The 14,771-nt window shown below is 42.8% G+C and overlaps 1 protein-coding gene across 2 annotated transcripts in view; it reads right to left on the minus strand.

Annotated features, from left to right (window-relative positions):
- Positions 1 to 14,771, minus strand: part of AIFM3 (AIF family member 3) — a 123,690-nt gene that overhangs the window by 3,389 nt on the left and 105,530 nt on the right. The window contains exons 19-20 of one of the 2 annotated variants that reach the window (XM_082273370.1): positions 2,525 to 2,629; positions 1,383 to 1,403 (exon numbers count right to left, since the gene is read on the minus strand). In XM_082273370.1, coding sequence (XP_082129496.1) covers positions 1,383 to 1,403; positions 2,525 to 2,629 — 126 coding nt within the window. The remainder of the gene's footprint in view (positions 1 to 1,382; positions 1,404 to 2,524; positions 2,630 to 14,771) is intronic. The other variant, XM_082273371.1, reaches the window with a different exon arrangement.

Raw genomic sequence — 14,771 nt, forward strand, 5'->3', positions numbered from 1 at the left:
CTTGAATGAGTGGCCAAACATCTTCAACTATTCAATGTTACAGAACAGGTCCAGTTGAATGTAATATTCTCTCAGGAATACTTAAACATGGATAAATGAGAAAGCTAAAATGCCTATTTTAAATCCCATCCTTTAACTTTTCAAATCACAGGATGCTTCCACAGAATCTAAAGCTTGTTCCAACAACCCAACCTCGGGCCCCTTGTCTCAAGTGCACCTCAAATGATCATATTTTCCTAGCCTTCCCTTTTAGGGAACTCCTCAAACTTGCTTACAGACAGACTTCCTAAAATAAAGCATTAAGGATGTCTTAACCACTTTACCGCTGAGTACCGTAGTACTACTGCGGCAAAGTGGCTCGTTATCTTCTGACGACGTAGACCTACGTCGCCAGACTCCTCCCCCTGTAGGCGGCGCTCGCGCGCCGCCGGAGGCACGCTCCCGCTGTTTTCATTCACAGCGGGAGTTGGGCCAGGGGAGGAGCAGCGGCGATCGCCGCTGCTCTGCCCCGATCGTCGGGGAATCCAGTTTGGAGATCCGCCCGCCTGTGTAAACAGAGCGGGCGGATCTCCTCAGTGACAGGGAGTGACAGATCGGAGTGTTCAGCATAGCTGGACATCCGATCTGTCCCTGTCTCACACAGTCACCTCCCCCCCACACGTCAGTAAGCACCAGGCATACATTAACCCCTCCCTCTCCAATAAAATTAACCCCTTCCCTGCCAGTGTCATTTTTACAGTAACAGTGCATATTTATAGCACTGATTACTGCAGTAATGTCACTGGTACCCCCAAAAGTGTCAAAAATGTCAGTCAAGGGTCCGATCTGTCCGCCGCAATGTCGCAGTCCCGCAAAAAAATCGCAGATCGCCGCCATTACTCGTTAAAAAAAAACCAAAAATGACATAAATCTTTCCCTTTGTTAGTAAACGCAATAACTTTTGCGCAAACCAATCAAAATACGCTTATTGCAATTTTTTTTACCAAACATGGGTAGCAGAAAACAAATTGGCCAAAAATTTTAAAAAAAATTGGTTTTTACATCTTTTTTGGGGGGAATTTCATATAAAAAAATGTTAAAAATATTGTTATTTTTTCAAAATAAACGCTTTTTTTGTTTATAGCGCAAAAAGTAAAAATCGCACAGGTGATCAAATACCACCAAAAGAAAGCTCTGTTTGTGGGAAAAAAAGGACGTAAATTTCGTTTGGGTACGGCATTGCATGACCGCGCAATTGTCAGTTAAATTCGCACAGCGCCAAATCGCAAAAAGTGGCCCAGACGTAAGACAGCAAAATGCTCTAGTGGTAAAGTGGTTAATAGAAATAGTAATGACAACAATAGGAGAACATATGGTATAAAAGGATGCAATAATGAACATACTTGCCATGACGAATAAACATCCTTTAGTTGAAGGAAGCAATAAAAGAAGAATTTTCATAAGTTACTTTTTTATACATGGAAAAAGAATAATGAGAGTTTCCCTGGTGCCCATTACATTTAGTTGGATATGCCCTCTTAGAGTACACATGGAAACCATCCAGCAAAGTGAATTTGCAACTTCACTTTACAACTGTCTATGGGAGTGAAAGCAAAAGACGTGTAATGTACTCAATACACCTCCTGATCTCTCAAATTCAAGACATCAGAATAACATTTATTCATGGAGCAAGTCACTTAAAAAATATCTAGATATAAACAAGGAGGAAACGTGAAAATCACTGAAATTGGCCCAAATTACACTGCCATTCACCATGCACATCTATAGAAATTCTTCCTGTAACTTCCTGGCCATATTCTTGGGTAGTTTCCCAAGCTATTGGACAAGAATGTACTCCAGGCAAAGTTCACATCTTAGATATAGGTATGGAGACAAGAAAAATCTCTTCAATAATTGGTACTTAGGCATGTTGCTTACTTTTTTCTTGTACTTTTCCCCACAAATGAATTTAGAGACAAACTGCGGGATTAATAAAAAACAAAGGAGATATTGCCACCCCCCCCCCCCCCCACGGGTTAAGGTACTCACCCTATCTAGGGCACTGTCCTTCACAGACTCACCACTCCAGTCATCCAGCACTGGTCCTCTTCCAGACTAATTGATGCCCAGCATCATTTAACCCACTCCCCATTAGGTAAGGGAAATAGGGACCCATACCCTTGGGGAATGTCATCAAGCCACCCTGGCCTCACAGGAGAATGCTGTAGATTCACTGCAGCATTCAGAACCAGCCCGTCTTCAGAGGATTTAGAGGAAAAAGAGGGCCTGTGAGGCCATGCTACCAGACTGAAAAAGGCATTTTTAAAAAAATTATGTATACAAAGACAATTTTAAAAATAAAGGTGGCAGGGGGTGTTCCAAATGGGAAAAGAGTGCAGGAAATGGGAAAGTGGGTAGAATGCATATTTGGGCTTTATAGACAAATTTCTGTAGATATTGTTTAAATGTATAATTGCCATATAGTCTAACTTCACAATAAATAAGAACATCTTCAACCTTTCCAATGTGTTTATTCACTACTTACTCAACATCACGCTTGCGAATAGATTTTCCAGATGCCATGACTTCTGCTACTTTGGAAACTATTGGATCGTAATTCATACTTGCTACTGCAATGACTTCATCATTTCTAGAAAATTAAGAAATATGTACAAAACAAACATGTTTAGTTGATCCATCTTAACAAGTTTTATTCATGATTGTAGCTTCATCACTGCGGCCCATTGTAAATCCTAGGAATAGCGGAAAATAGATGAGCAGATGACTGTAGATGTATATCATTATCCTGAGGTGTCCAGTGAGCTAGAACACAATGTGTGTGGTTGGGCAGCTAACATGGAAACAACTGTCAGATTTCAAGTTACTTCTGACACCTGACACACAAGCTTTGGGCTCAGACAAACTGAACCTATATAAGCTATCTTAGAAGGAGTAAATACAAAACAAATTTTATAGCTAGGTAAGCCACTTTAATAATTTAGGATTGAATACTCAAATGGAGTTTGCTTAGTTGCAAATGTTTTATAAGTCATATATTAACCTAGTGTTTGAGCACTGTGATATAATCTCCAAGAAAGTAATTTGGAACTTCAGAGGTCCCCCCCGAAAAAAAACAGTTTACAGCTTCTGAGTGCTGAAAAGGGGATTCTAGTGAACTTTGAAACCCACCCCCATGAAGCACTGCCCTGCCACCTGCTTTTTGCCCCTAAATCCTTTGGGTTTTTAGGACTGTTGTCGGTCTGAACTGTCTGCTTCTCAACTGTTGTGTAATACTACAGGAGAACAACAAAAGGGAAAAAGAAGAGTTTCCCACAGCAAACAGTTTGGTAGGACTGTGAATATAAAACAGGTATTCTATTAGGTCACTATAAACAACAACTCAGATTTTTCTATTTATTGACTTATTTATTTCTTAGCCCTCAGTACAGTTGAGTTACTAAAGGCAAATAGGCTGTTTACTTTTCCAGGAAATTTTGCCTTAGGTTAGGTAGGTTAGGTAGTGATGAAGGTGAAGATCTGCTGACTTCCTTCATCCAATCATGTACTATCAAAAATATTTTCTTAGTTACTTTGCATGGGATTGGGTATTATTTGGTAAATTCATTTTCACCACATTTACTAAGCTAAGGAAAAATTCCCTTGCAACCCTTATGTACCTGTTCTAGGGTCGTGATGTATTTAGTTAGATGCGATGCACACAATTGATTGCTTCCCATCATTTTTACTTCCCTACATCTACTACTCTCTGTCAGACTTCTGTTGCTATGTGTCAAACTCTCTAATCTTTAAGAACCGAAAGAGGGTTATTGGGACACAGGTAAGCCATTTCTTTTGCAGAAGCCCTCTTAAAACACCTCCAGTAAGAAAGAAAAAATAGTAGTCAAAATGTAGTTGAGCCATATTTTATTTCAGTATCAAATATGTGCTGTTTATAAAAAGTTAGTGTGTAAAAGTTTTTGAAACTTTAGTTTACTAAATAAACGGCTTTTCTGGTCCAAAATTCAGACAGACAACTAGAATTAGGTCATTTTAGTTTACTTTTGTGCCATTTTTGCTTTTCAGGTTAGGTATTTAAATTGATGTAGAGACAGTTAATACTTTTAAGCTTTTTATCTTAAATAACTGACCAAAAAAAATTCACGATTCTTATTTTTAATTATTGCACATTTTAGTTGAAAAAAAATCCCTTATCCTTATCTTCATAAGTGGTCTCATATTTTATTTATCAAGCAGATAACCCCTCCACTTAACTTTCCTGTTTTTTATTATCTAAGGTTATATATCAATAGATAAAAACACACATAACACACATAAACAGGAGAGAATTTTGCTCCATTTGATCATTCCTTAGGTAAATCGTATAGATAAATAAAAACAGGCAAATACTATTTTATATGTAGGAGGTACACAAAATATCCCAATGTAATTACTTTATTTTATAGACTACAGTACATTTTTCTTTTGTTGCCAATATTTTGTTTAACAGTTAACTTTTTTATATGTTGTCTTATATGTAGATTATAGAATTTTATGTACATTTAGACGCAGCATTCTCCAATGACCTTCACAGAAGCCATGTCAAGTTCAGGTTAAAAAAAAACTAAAATATGATTGGTTGCTATGGGAAACACTTCCACTTTCCATGTATCCTTTTTTTTTTTTTTTTTTGCTATAAAACACCCTTTTATGTATTTAGGTGTAGACCTGCTGTGAACAGCAACTAAGGACTAGGTCTTTTTAAACAGAGCATGCATCCCTTTTGTATGACAAATCCTGCACATTGTTGAAGTGAACAATCTTTCAAATGTTCACATTCTCTGTACATAAAATACCAATACTTCTTCTGTATGGCCATCTTCAGTTTCAGTTTTATGCACAAAACTCGTAGTAGTAGTAGTGGTGTTCCTATTGTAGTCTATAAAATATAGTAATTACATATATTGCATGCATTAATGAGAGTATGAATTAACTGCAGTATAAAACGTTATGATGTCACCTTCATGTGATAGGATCTCTGAAAGGATAAGCGTAGAGATACCATGTAGAAAAAAGAAAGATCCCAACTGAAGAGTCATTATTGAAACACTGGACAAAAGAGCTACTACCTGAAGTAAAACCTTGTAGATTAGTAATCCAAGAGAATTATTTTCTTTATAAGAAATGCACAACATTCCGCAATTAAATTGGAATTAACCTGTATCCTGTTTAAAGTTTTAACGTTGCATCTACAAAAGGGATTACTGAGCTAGTGAGCCTGAAAGATTACAAAAGGTTGTTATGCTCCCTAAAGTGTGTATCTGGGTGAAAGGAAAAAAAACATATTAGATACATCTCTTCGATATATACACATTTTCCCATATTTTGTCTCTTTATGAATCAGCAAGTACAAAAAACTACCTGCTATTTATGCCAGAAAAGTGGGTTTGCATTTTATACTGCATATTCAAAATTGTAAATTTCCCATCCAATGGCTATCTGTATTTTATGGCAATGATTTAAGAGGGAAGATCAGGAAAACCACCTTGCAACTCAACTGAGCAGGAATTCGATCCTCAGACACACACAGATATGGGAGCATAGACTCAATTTATTAAAACGTGTTTTGCTAAGGAATGTATGTTCCAGTGCCCTAATGCAGACCAGTTAAACTAAAGTAATTTATAATATTTCTAATATGTTTGGTTTTATCTGACCACAATTAAAGATATTGCAAGTGTAGATCATGTAGGAACAAAACCGCATAAGATTTAAAAACCGCAAATTCATAGTGCCACGGGTTTCACAGTGCACACGTGTAAGAGTTCACAATGCAGTCACAGCCCCGTATTTAATTTTATATGTTGCGGTCTCTGAACAGGCTTACAATAACTTGATATATACTGTATGTTGCTTTTTTTTGCTCTGGCAACATGGCATATGTGTTTTTCCTGGCAGTCTCCATGGCAGCCTACGTGTGGGTTAACCCCCGCCTCCTCTCCAATGGTATAGGACCCCCCTCTATAAATTTCAGCTTGCAGGCACAGCCAGTGTTCCTTTTTTGTCCTCCTCCAAGGACCAACTATTTGGATTATTTCCTGTTGGAATTTGGTCGGCTTACCTCAGAATGAAAAGTCGGTGTCTATGTCCAGGGCCCAGCCATGGGTGGGCGAGTGACATTTCAAAATCCCCTTTGGCTATAACTGTGCGGTGCTTCGGATGGCCGACGGATATCCTGACAAGGTCTGAAGATTTTGTCTCCTCCATGGCAGTGTTTTTGTGATGTTTGTTTGTCTCAAACTATCTTTCTTTGCTATCCCTGGTGGCCCAATGGCGGCTGGAATGCTCCATGCGTTCCAGCCATCTCCTTCCTGCTTCCCCTCCGCTCAGTCCGGCGGACGCATGCGCTGTATGGTAATGGAGCTCCGCTCGCTGCCTGCGCATGCGCACTTCGCCGAGATCGGAAGCGAGGCCCGGTCCGCGCATGCGCACTTGCGATCATGGCCGGCCGTCGCTGACGTCATCCTGGCGTGAAAATTTAAACGCCTGTCAGCTCCAGAGCATTTGGGAATGCACTGTGGGCATAGCGACGTCTTCCCGGTACCTTGTCCGTTTGATTACCAGGTATGTGGGGACTGGATGCTGCATACCTTTTTGTGCAGGGGGGGGGGGGGAGCGGTTGGTTGCATATTAGGACAACACCTGAATGTTCCTTATTGCTTTGTAGTGATCCGCTGTATGCTCTACTTCCTAGTGAGTTTGTGGTTTTGCCTGAAACATGGATCCTGCTTCACTGCCCTCTTGTGGCCAGCCCTCTCACAACAGGTGAGTGCTGGTACATTTTAGAGGGATATGAAGGGAGGGATGCTGGCTCATGATTCATGGCTAAATCCTGTGTCTCCCTGGATTTTCTCTTTCTCCCAGCTCCTCCAGGTCTGGTCAAGAAAGAGACCCTGTCAGGCCACGAAGAGAATCATCTTCAAGGTCAAGACGCCATGAGTCTCCATCAGGGAGCAGGCATGAGAGGAGATGCTCACATTCCTCCTCCAGACACCGCACACACCGTCACAGTAGCCATATGGCCCAGGGTTGTTGGCCTGTTGGGGTTGTGGGGCGCATGTCCCGGAGGACAAGTCCCTTTGCGAGCCCTGTTTCGCTCGTGCATCTGGTGAAAGAGAGTCTGAAGATCAGAGATTGGAATCCCTGGTGAAACGGATTGTCCAGCAATCCATGAAAGAGTGGAATGCTAGTCCCACACCTGGGCCTGCTACTCCCAGCTCTCCTGCTGATGCTCCTGAAGAGCAAGGTCCCTCTCAGCCAAGCTTCACTTCCGGGAAATCCTCAGAGAGCGATTCGGAAGAAGAGGAAGGTGCAGTTGGGGGTTTTGATTTTGCCCTTGTTGCACCTCTCATAAGAGCAGTCAAAGAGGCTCTGAAATGGGAAGATCCCAGTACCCCTCAAGTAAAACAGAGAAGGTTTTTCAAACATTTGGGGAAAGAGCGGCTAAACTTTCCGCTCCTGTCAGAATTGAAGGATGTCATCCTAGAAGAGTGGAGTAAAGGGGATAGCAAGACCTCCTTATCCTCCAAATTGTCTAAGTTGTATCCTTTTAAATCAGAAGAAGTCAGTCACCTGGAATCAGCTCCTCTGGTTGATGCTGCAGTTTCCAGACTGGCAAAACATGTTACACTCCCGCTGAATAATGCGGTGTCCTTTAAAGACCCTCTGGATAGGAAGATGGACCTGGATTTAAAAAGAATTTATATCACAGCCGGTGTGGCTTGTAAACCTGTGCTAGCACTAGCAGCTATGTCTAAGGCCATGGAAACCTGGGTTTCTGATGTTGAACTAAAATTAAGAAGTGTGTCTGAAGATGCAGTAGAGAACTCTCCTGTTCAGGAACTGAAGTTAGCTTCTGTGTTTCTTGCAGAAGCATCCATTGATGTGTTACGTCTCTTATCCAGATCCATGTTGGCTTCTGTCACAGCCAAACGGGCCCTGTGGTTGCGTCCCTGGCTGGCAGACCCAGCCTCTAAACAGGCTTGGTGCAAAATCCCTTTTGAAGGTTCCTCTTTATTTGGAAACAAATTGGATAATGCAATTACTAAAGTGACGGGTGGAAAGTCAGGTCTCCTTCCCCAAGATAGGCGCCTCTTTGGCTCTAAGAAACAGCAACCAAGAAAGCAGTTTGCAGAGCGATCAAAGGATGCCCGCTCATATAGGCCTGGGCGAGATTACAGCAGAAATTGGAAAAGCAGCCAAGCATCCTCTCGTAAGCCGGTCAGAGGCTCAGCACCTTCCGGACAAGAAACCTCAAAGTCCTTTTGAGATTGGGCCCGTTCAGACATGCCAGGTGGGGGCACGCCTGCTCCGCTTTCAGCGTGTCTGGGCGGCCTCAATCTCAGACTTCTGGACCATCAGGACAGTGTCCACAGGACACACATGGACTTTCTCAACAGATCCCGTGTCCAGATTTATTCCCACTCGCTTGCCTTCTCAGGACGAGAAAAGAAGTGTTTTGCTCGACTATGTAAGCACTTTGGTAGCTCAGGGCGCAATAGTTCCGGTGCCCGTGCAGGAAAGATTCCAAGGCGTATATTCGCCCCTTTTTCTAGTACAGAAGAAGAATGGATCTTGGCGCCCTGTGATAGATCTCACCTATCTCAACAGGTTCATCAAGAATGAAAAGTTCAAAATGGAGACCTTATCTACCATCCAGAAAGCAGTACTTCCAGGAGACTGGCTAGTGTCAATAGATCTCAAAGACGCGTATTTCCATGTGCCTATAGCAGTAAACTTCCACAAGTACCTCCGTTTCGCGGTAGAACATCAACACTTCCAGTTCATCTGCCTTCCTTTTGGCCTGTCCACATCCCCAAGGGTGTTTTCCAAGGTCCTTCTAGCAGTGGTAGCTCTAATCAGAACAAAGGGTGTACGTCTACATCACTACTTAGACAATCTTCTACTGTTGTCACAAGACAGGGATCAACTTTTGTCCCACAGGGACCTGGTCACTCCAACTCTCATGGAGTTCGGATGGTTGCTGAATCTTCAAAAAAGTAATCTGGAGCCCTCTCAACATCTGGTCTATCTAGGGGCTCAATTCAACACCGTTCAAAATACACTTTCTCTGCCTCTAGAGAAAATCCCAGTGGTTCGGGAGAGGATCCTTCCAGCCCTCTCATCCTCTTTTCTGACGGCATCCCAGTGTCTCAAGATCATCGGCACAATGGTCTCGACGGCCCCAATGGTCAAGTGGGCGCTGTGGCGAATGCGGCCCTTTCAGAGGGGCTTCCTTCGGCAGTGGAATCCGGAAGATCGCGAACAGCGTATCTTTATTTCCCACAGCATGAGGAGCAGCTTATTATGGTGGCTCCAACGCAAGAACTTGCTCAATTGCCATTCTCTAGTTCCCATCACATGGGTCATCATTACAACCGACGCCAGCAACTCTGGCTGGGAAGCCCATTGCATGACAGAGGTGGCTCAAGGGAAATGGCCTCCGCAAGCCCACTCCCTGGTTTCCAACGTCCTGGAGCTTCGTGCGGCTTTTCTAGCTCTTCAAGCTTTCCATCATCTAATAGAAGGCAAATCCGTACTTCTTCGAATGGACAACACCACGGCAGTGGCTTATGTGAAAAGACAGGGCGGTACCAGGAGTCTCTCCCTTCTTCAGGAAGTAGACCCAATCATGACATGGGCCCAAGCCCATCTGTCCAACATCTCGGCCGCCTACATTCTGGGGCCACAGAATGTTCATGCAGATTTCCTTTCCAGAGTTCAGTTGAATCACAACGAGTGGTCTCTCCACATCGACTCATTCAAGTGGATTCTGTCCCTAGGGGTCTCACCCGAAGTAGACCTGTTTGCATCTCCATGCAACCACAAGCTGGTCCGGTACTTCACACGCAGCAAGTGTCACCAAGCATGCGGAACCGACAGATGGGAATTCAGCAGGGCATATGCTTTTCCCCCATTTCCCATCATCCTCAGATTTCTTCAGAGACTCCAAGCAGAAGATGTGGAGATTGTCATGGTAGCCCCTCACTGGCCGAACAGGCCCTGGTTCCCACTTCTCCTGCAACTCAGTTATCGGAGCCCGATTCCCCTGCCCATCAAACCAAACCTTCTCTCGCAGGGAACAACATTACACCCCTGCCCCGCCTTGCTCAGGTTAACGGTCTGGTTCTTGAGAGGGAGAGGTTGGAGTCACTCGGATGCCCTCCTGGGGCAATCCCTACCTTAATGAACTCCAGGAGACCTAGCACGAACAGAGTTTACTGTAGAGTCTGGTCTAGATTCTTGGAATTCACGTACCCGGAGGGAAATCCTTCCCTGAATTTCGGAGTTCAAGAAGTCCTGAAGTTCCTTCAAGCAGGTCTGGATAAGTCCCTATCAGTTGGGACTCTCAGGGTGCAAATATCAGCCTTATCGGTGTTCTCAGGGTTCTCCTGGGCCAAGCATATACTCATACAACAATTCTTCAAAGGTGCGGTCAGACTCAGACCTCAGAGGAAGCCAAGGTTCCCGAAATGGGACCTTCCCCTTGTCCTTAACGTCCTTTCAAGATCTAGTTTATCGGACTCCATCAGAGATCTTACCATTAAAACAGCCTTTTTAGTAGCAATCACTTCAGCTAAAAGGGTTTCTGAGATCAGTTCCCTTGGTCATAAAGAACCTTTTCTCACGTTCTTTCCGGATCGAGTAGTCCTAATTCCGATGCTCAATTCCAATCCGAAGGTATCATCGGTTTTTCATGAGAACCAGGAGATTGTACTTCCTACCTTTCGATCTTCAGAGGATAATGAACCTCATCCCTTGGATGTAGGGAAAACTCTTATGGAATATCTCCAGTCAACGTCTTCTTTCAGACAATCGGATAATCTCTTCGTCCTTTTCTCAGGCAAGAATAGAGGGAAACGGGCCTCGTCAAGGTCCATTGCAGTCTGGATTGTGTCTGCCATTCAGCGAGCTTACTGTGTAGAGGGTTTGGCTCCTCCGGAGGCGGTGACAGCCCACTCAACGAGAAGCATCTCAACGTCCTGGGCGGCTTCACATCATGTTGCACCAGAAGTAGTCTGCAGAGCAGCTTCCTGGTCTTCTGTAAATACGTTTATGACACATTATTGTGTGGAGCCAGCCTCATTATCTTCAGTTAATTTTGGCTTGACTGTTTTGTCTGCTAATAATTTGAAGTAAAATTTGATTTGAAACATTCCCACCCGTGTGGTTTGGGCTAGTTATTTCCCACGCGTAGGCTGCCATGGAGACTGCCAGGAAAACGGAAAATTCCTATCATACTTACCGTAATTTTCCTTTCCTGGTGGTCTCCATGGCAGCCGGAGTTCCCACCCTCTGGTCTTGGATTTGGCTAAGATATGGAACACTGGCTGTGCCTGCAAGCTGAAATTTATAGAGGGGGGTCCTATACCATTGGAGAGGAGGCGGGGTTAACCCATACGTAGGCTGCCATGGAGACCACCAGGAAAGGAAAATTATGGTAAGTATGATAGGAATTTTCCGTTTTTTAAACCTGCTGCTTTGCTTTGTGTTGGCATTTTTTTGCTTAATGATGTGGTCACATTAGTTTTTAAACGTTTTCTCTTATTTTCAGATAAAATATTGGCACACATCAATTTTACAACAAATAGAGTTACTTCTTACTTTGTTGTCTCCATAACTATGATGAAACACTTAAACCTACAGTTTAATGCAAGCGAATTTCATGGTTCAAACACTATAGCAGGCACATAAAGTTTAGGTACCAGAAGTATAATTGTACTATCATATATCGCTACAGATGATAAAAGAGTATATCTATAATGTTGTGGGTTCAAAGGCAAATGTAGATAAAACGATAAAAAAGGTATTTGTCCTGAGAAAAATACATTAACAACAATTATGTCAAATAATATTGAGTTGTGCATATTATTGAACTAGGCTTTTAACTCTATTGTCCAGTCCAATAAGAAACCAGAGAAAGTAGGTTTTTTTACCTAGGAGCCTCAAGTAAGTGCTCCTAAATTTTACCTCAATTGATCTACGATGGATGTCATCTGACTATTGGGATACAAGCTCCTTTTGGATCGCCTAAATAGTAAAATAACGCACATCTTTATACATGTGTTTGACATATGTCAGTGCGACTCAGGGTACTTGTGAATTATCAAGTAAACCTGTTAATGTACGCTCCAACAACCAAAACCAAATTTTATAGTAGGACTTTACTGGAACAGACATGTCATTTGAAAAAAGTTATACAAAATGTATTGTACTAAAAAGATAAAAACCTAAATCACATGGCCCCATCCAGTGTGAGGGACCAGCATGACATTGTACTTCATTTTAAGGACCCCAGAAGAGAAATTTGACCAAGAGGTTAGAGGCTGATGAGTTTTGCTTGACAGCTTCCTCAGGATCCAGTGCTCTTAAATATTGAGGTGAGTTGTTTAAATTTCGAAAATTAGCAGAGGACCAGCAAGGGGCAGTAGCATACCCCAGGAGGTGCAGAGAAAAAGCTTGGTTATTCCAGTTTTAAATAATTTGTATCCTCCCAAGGGAGTTGCAACTCATAGCTTGCTTCACCCTTTCAGGAAGTTTAAAGACCAGCTAATTGCAGGGAAAGCACGACTGGGACTGGTCCCTTTCATATCAAAACCATCAAATATTCATCCAAGATCCATAATCAATAAAGCAATCATAAGACTCACTGATATCCTCCACCAGATTCAAATCTTCTTCATATATATTGGCAATAAGCTTCATAGAGACATGGGCTCCCACCTAGATACCAACCTAAGTGTAATGACTGTACCAGTAAAGTCCTAATATAAAATTTGGTTTCAGTTGTTGGAGAATATATGGATGTGGTACATTTACAAGCAGCCAGATTTTTTGTATTAGTATATCCTGTTAATGTACGCATCAACTAGATCAATATGACAAATAATTAAAGTATAACTAAAGGCAAAAGTTTTTTCTTTAGTTTTGGAGAGTGGAGAGGGGTTAAAACACTTGTCAGTTTTTATGCTGTCTGTGTCCAAGTTAGGGAGCTTTACCCTCTCTATTCGTCCTGTTTACCATTATCTTTGGAAGTGAAAGTAAAAGAAAAACCACAAACTTTGAGTTGTCACCAGAAAAGTAATAGAGGGGAAATCTTCCAATGGGGGCACTAGTTCTGGTGACCTGGGAGGCCCCAAGGAATTCCCTTAATTTGCAGGGATTTGCCCTCACTTCCTGTTTGGCTATGGGACAAGAAGTGAAGGAAAATCTCCACAACTTGGCATGGATGGTGAAAAAAATCTGACAGGGGTTATAACCCTCTCTTGCTCTATCCAAAGTGAAAAGAAATATGTTTTTACATTCTCTGCAATGTTCCCTCTGCATGTCTTTTTGTCTTGCAGACAGTGTCTGGAACTATTGTTACGTTTAAACCTATTGCATTCCAAATCACTAACACAGCTAGCCAAATGGGGTCCATAATGCACAGGTCCTAATATTTACACTTTAAAACTACCATACAGCCTCAACAGTTGAAAGGGTGTATAATTTGCCTTCATAAAAGGGTAACCATGCTTTTATAACAGAGTCCTAATCTTTAGTATAGCAATTATGCCTTTTAATCATGAACTACCTTAGTTTTCCTCTGGGTCTTTGTGACATTATGGCATATGTTCCAATTAAGGTCACAGAATGGCAAATTCCACTGTTTGTCAGGGGCAGACTGGCAACTTTCTGCCCAGGAGGCAAGTACAAGCCAGAGGCCCATGTCGCAGCGACTCGGGCCCCCCTCCCATTTTCCCTCATCCCCCCTCCCACTCTCCCAATCCTCCTCCTAACCCCCATTCCAAGCTGAAGCCCTGCTCCAGGTACTCTCTACTTACCAGATGAGCCCGAGTTCCCGACCTGGCCAGCAGGGGGAGGTTGGGGGGAGCTGGGACAGTTCGGTTGGGGCTGGCTGGGGCAGGAGGGTCTCCAGTGGGGCATGGAACCAGCCTCTGCTCAGACACAGTTTACATCATCCATGCAGGGGGGGTTGCGCTTTGTCCTTGCCTTCAACCCGCACTCAGTAGGTCAGCAGCAGGGACTTTTTACTTCTCTTCACCAGGAATCCTTTAGGCATGTCTGTGGCAGAAGCGGTACAGCCTTTTTATGGGGCATCAGAGCGGCCGAGGGGGCAATTGCCCCTCTGCCCACCAACCCAGTCCTCCCCTGACCATTAGGCTATGCCAGTAATGTTACTAAACCCAGGAGCCTGCATTTATTATATCTGGTGTCCCACAGTACACAGAACAATGACAATGCAATTATTTTCGTAAATATAAACTGCTAAATTCCCTTTTCTCATCAGCAGTAGATAGCAGCATTCTATCAGTGTCCGGCCGATCACTGGTTAAAGCTTGTAGGAGGAGTTTTTATTCTCCTCTGACTGTCCTATGAGATTGCATGACCCCTGACTTTCTGTCTGGACAGTGCTGATTGGCCCAGTGCTGATCACATGCACCCTCCAAAAAAAAAAAAAAAAAAACTCTTTAGCAATACACACCAAACTGAGCATGTGCAAAGTTCCTCTAAGGCTCTGTACTATCAGGAGATGGATTGGGGACAGTGATAGAAGGGGAGAATCAGAGAAGGCAGAATGAAACAGTCTTTTTAGACAATGCAGAGTATTAACCCCTTAGGTTCCACAGTGAGTATAACAAGCATGCTTTACTGCATATACAGACTAATTTTACTGTTGTGGGATTAGTAACACTTTAACGTCACAAAATAAAAGTCTCTCCTTGCATTAGAAG

This window comes from Pelophylax lessonae (genome assembly GCF_965119305.1).
Source record: "Pelophylax lessonae genome assembly, chromosome: 1".
Classification (NCBI taxonomy): domain Eukaryota; kingdom Metazoa; phylum Chordata; class Amphibia; order Anura; family Ranidae; genus Pelophylax; species Pelophylax lessonae.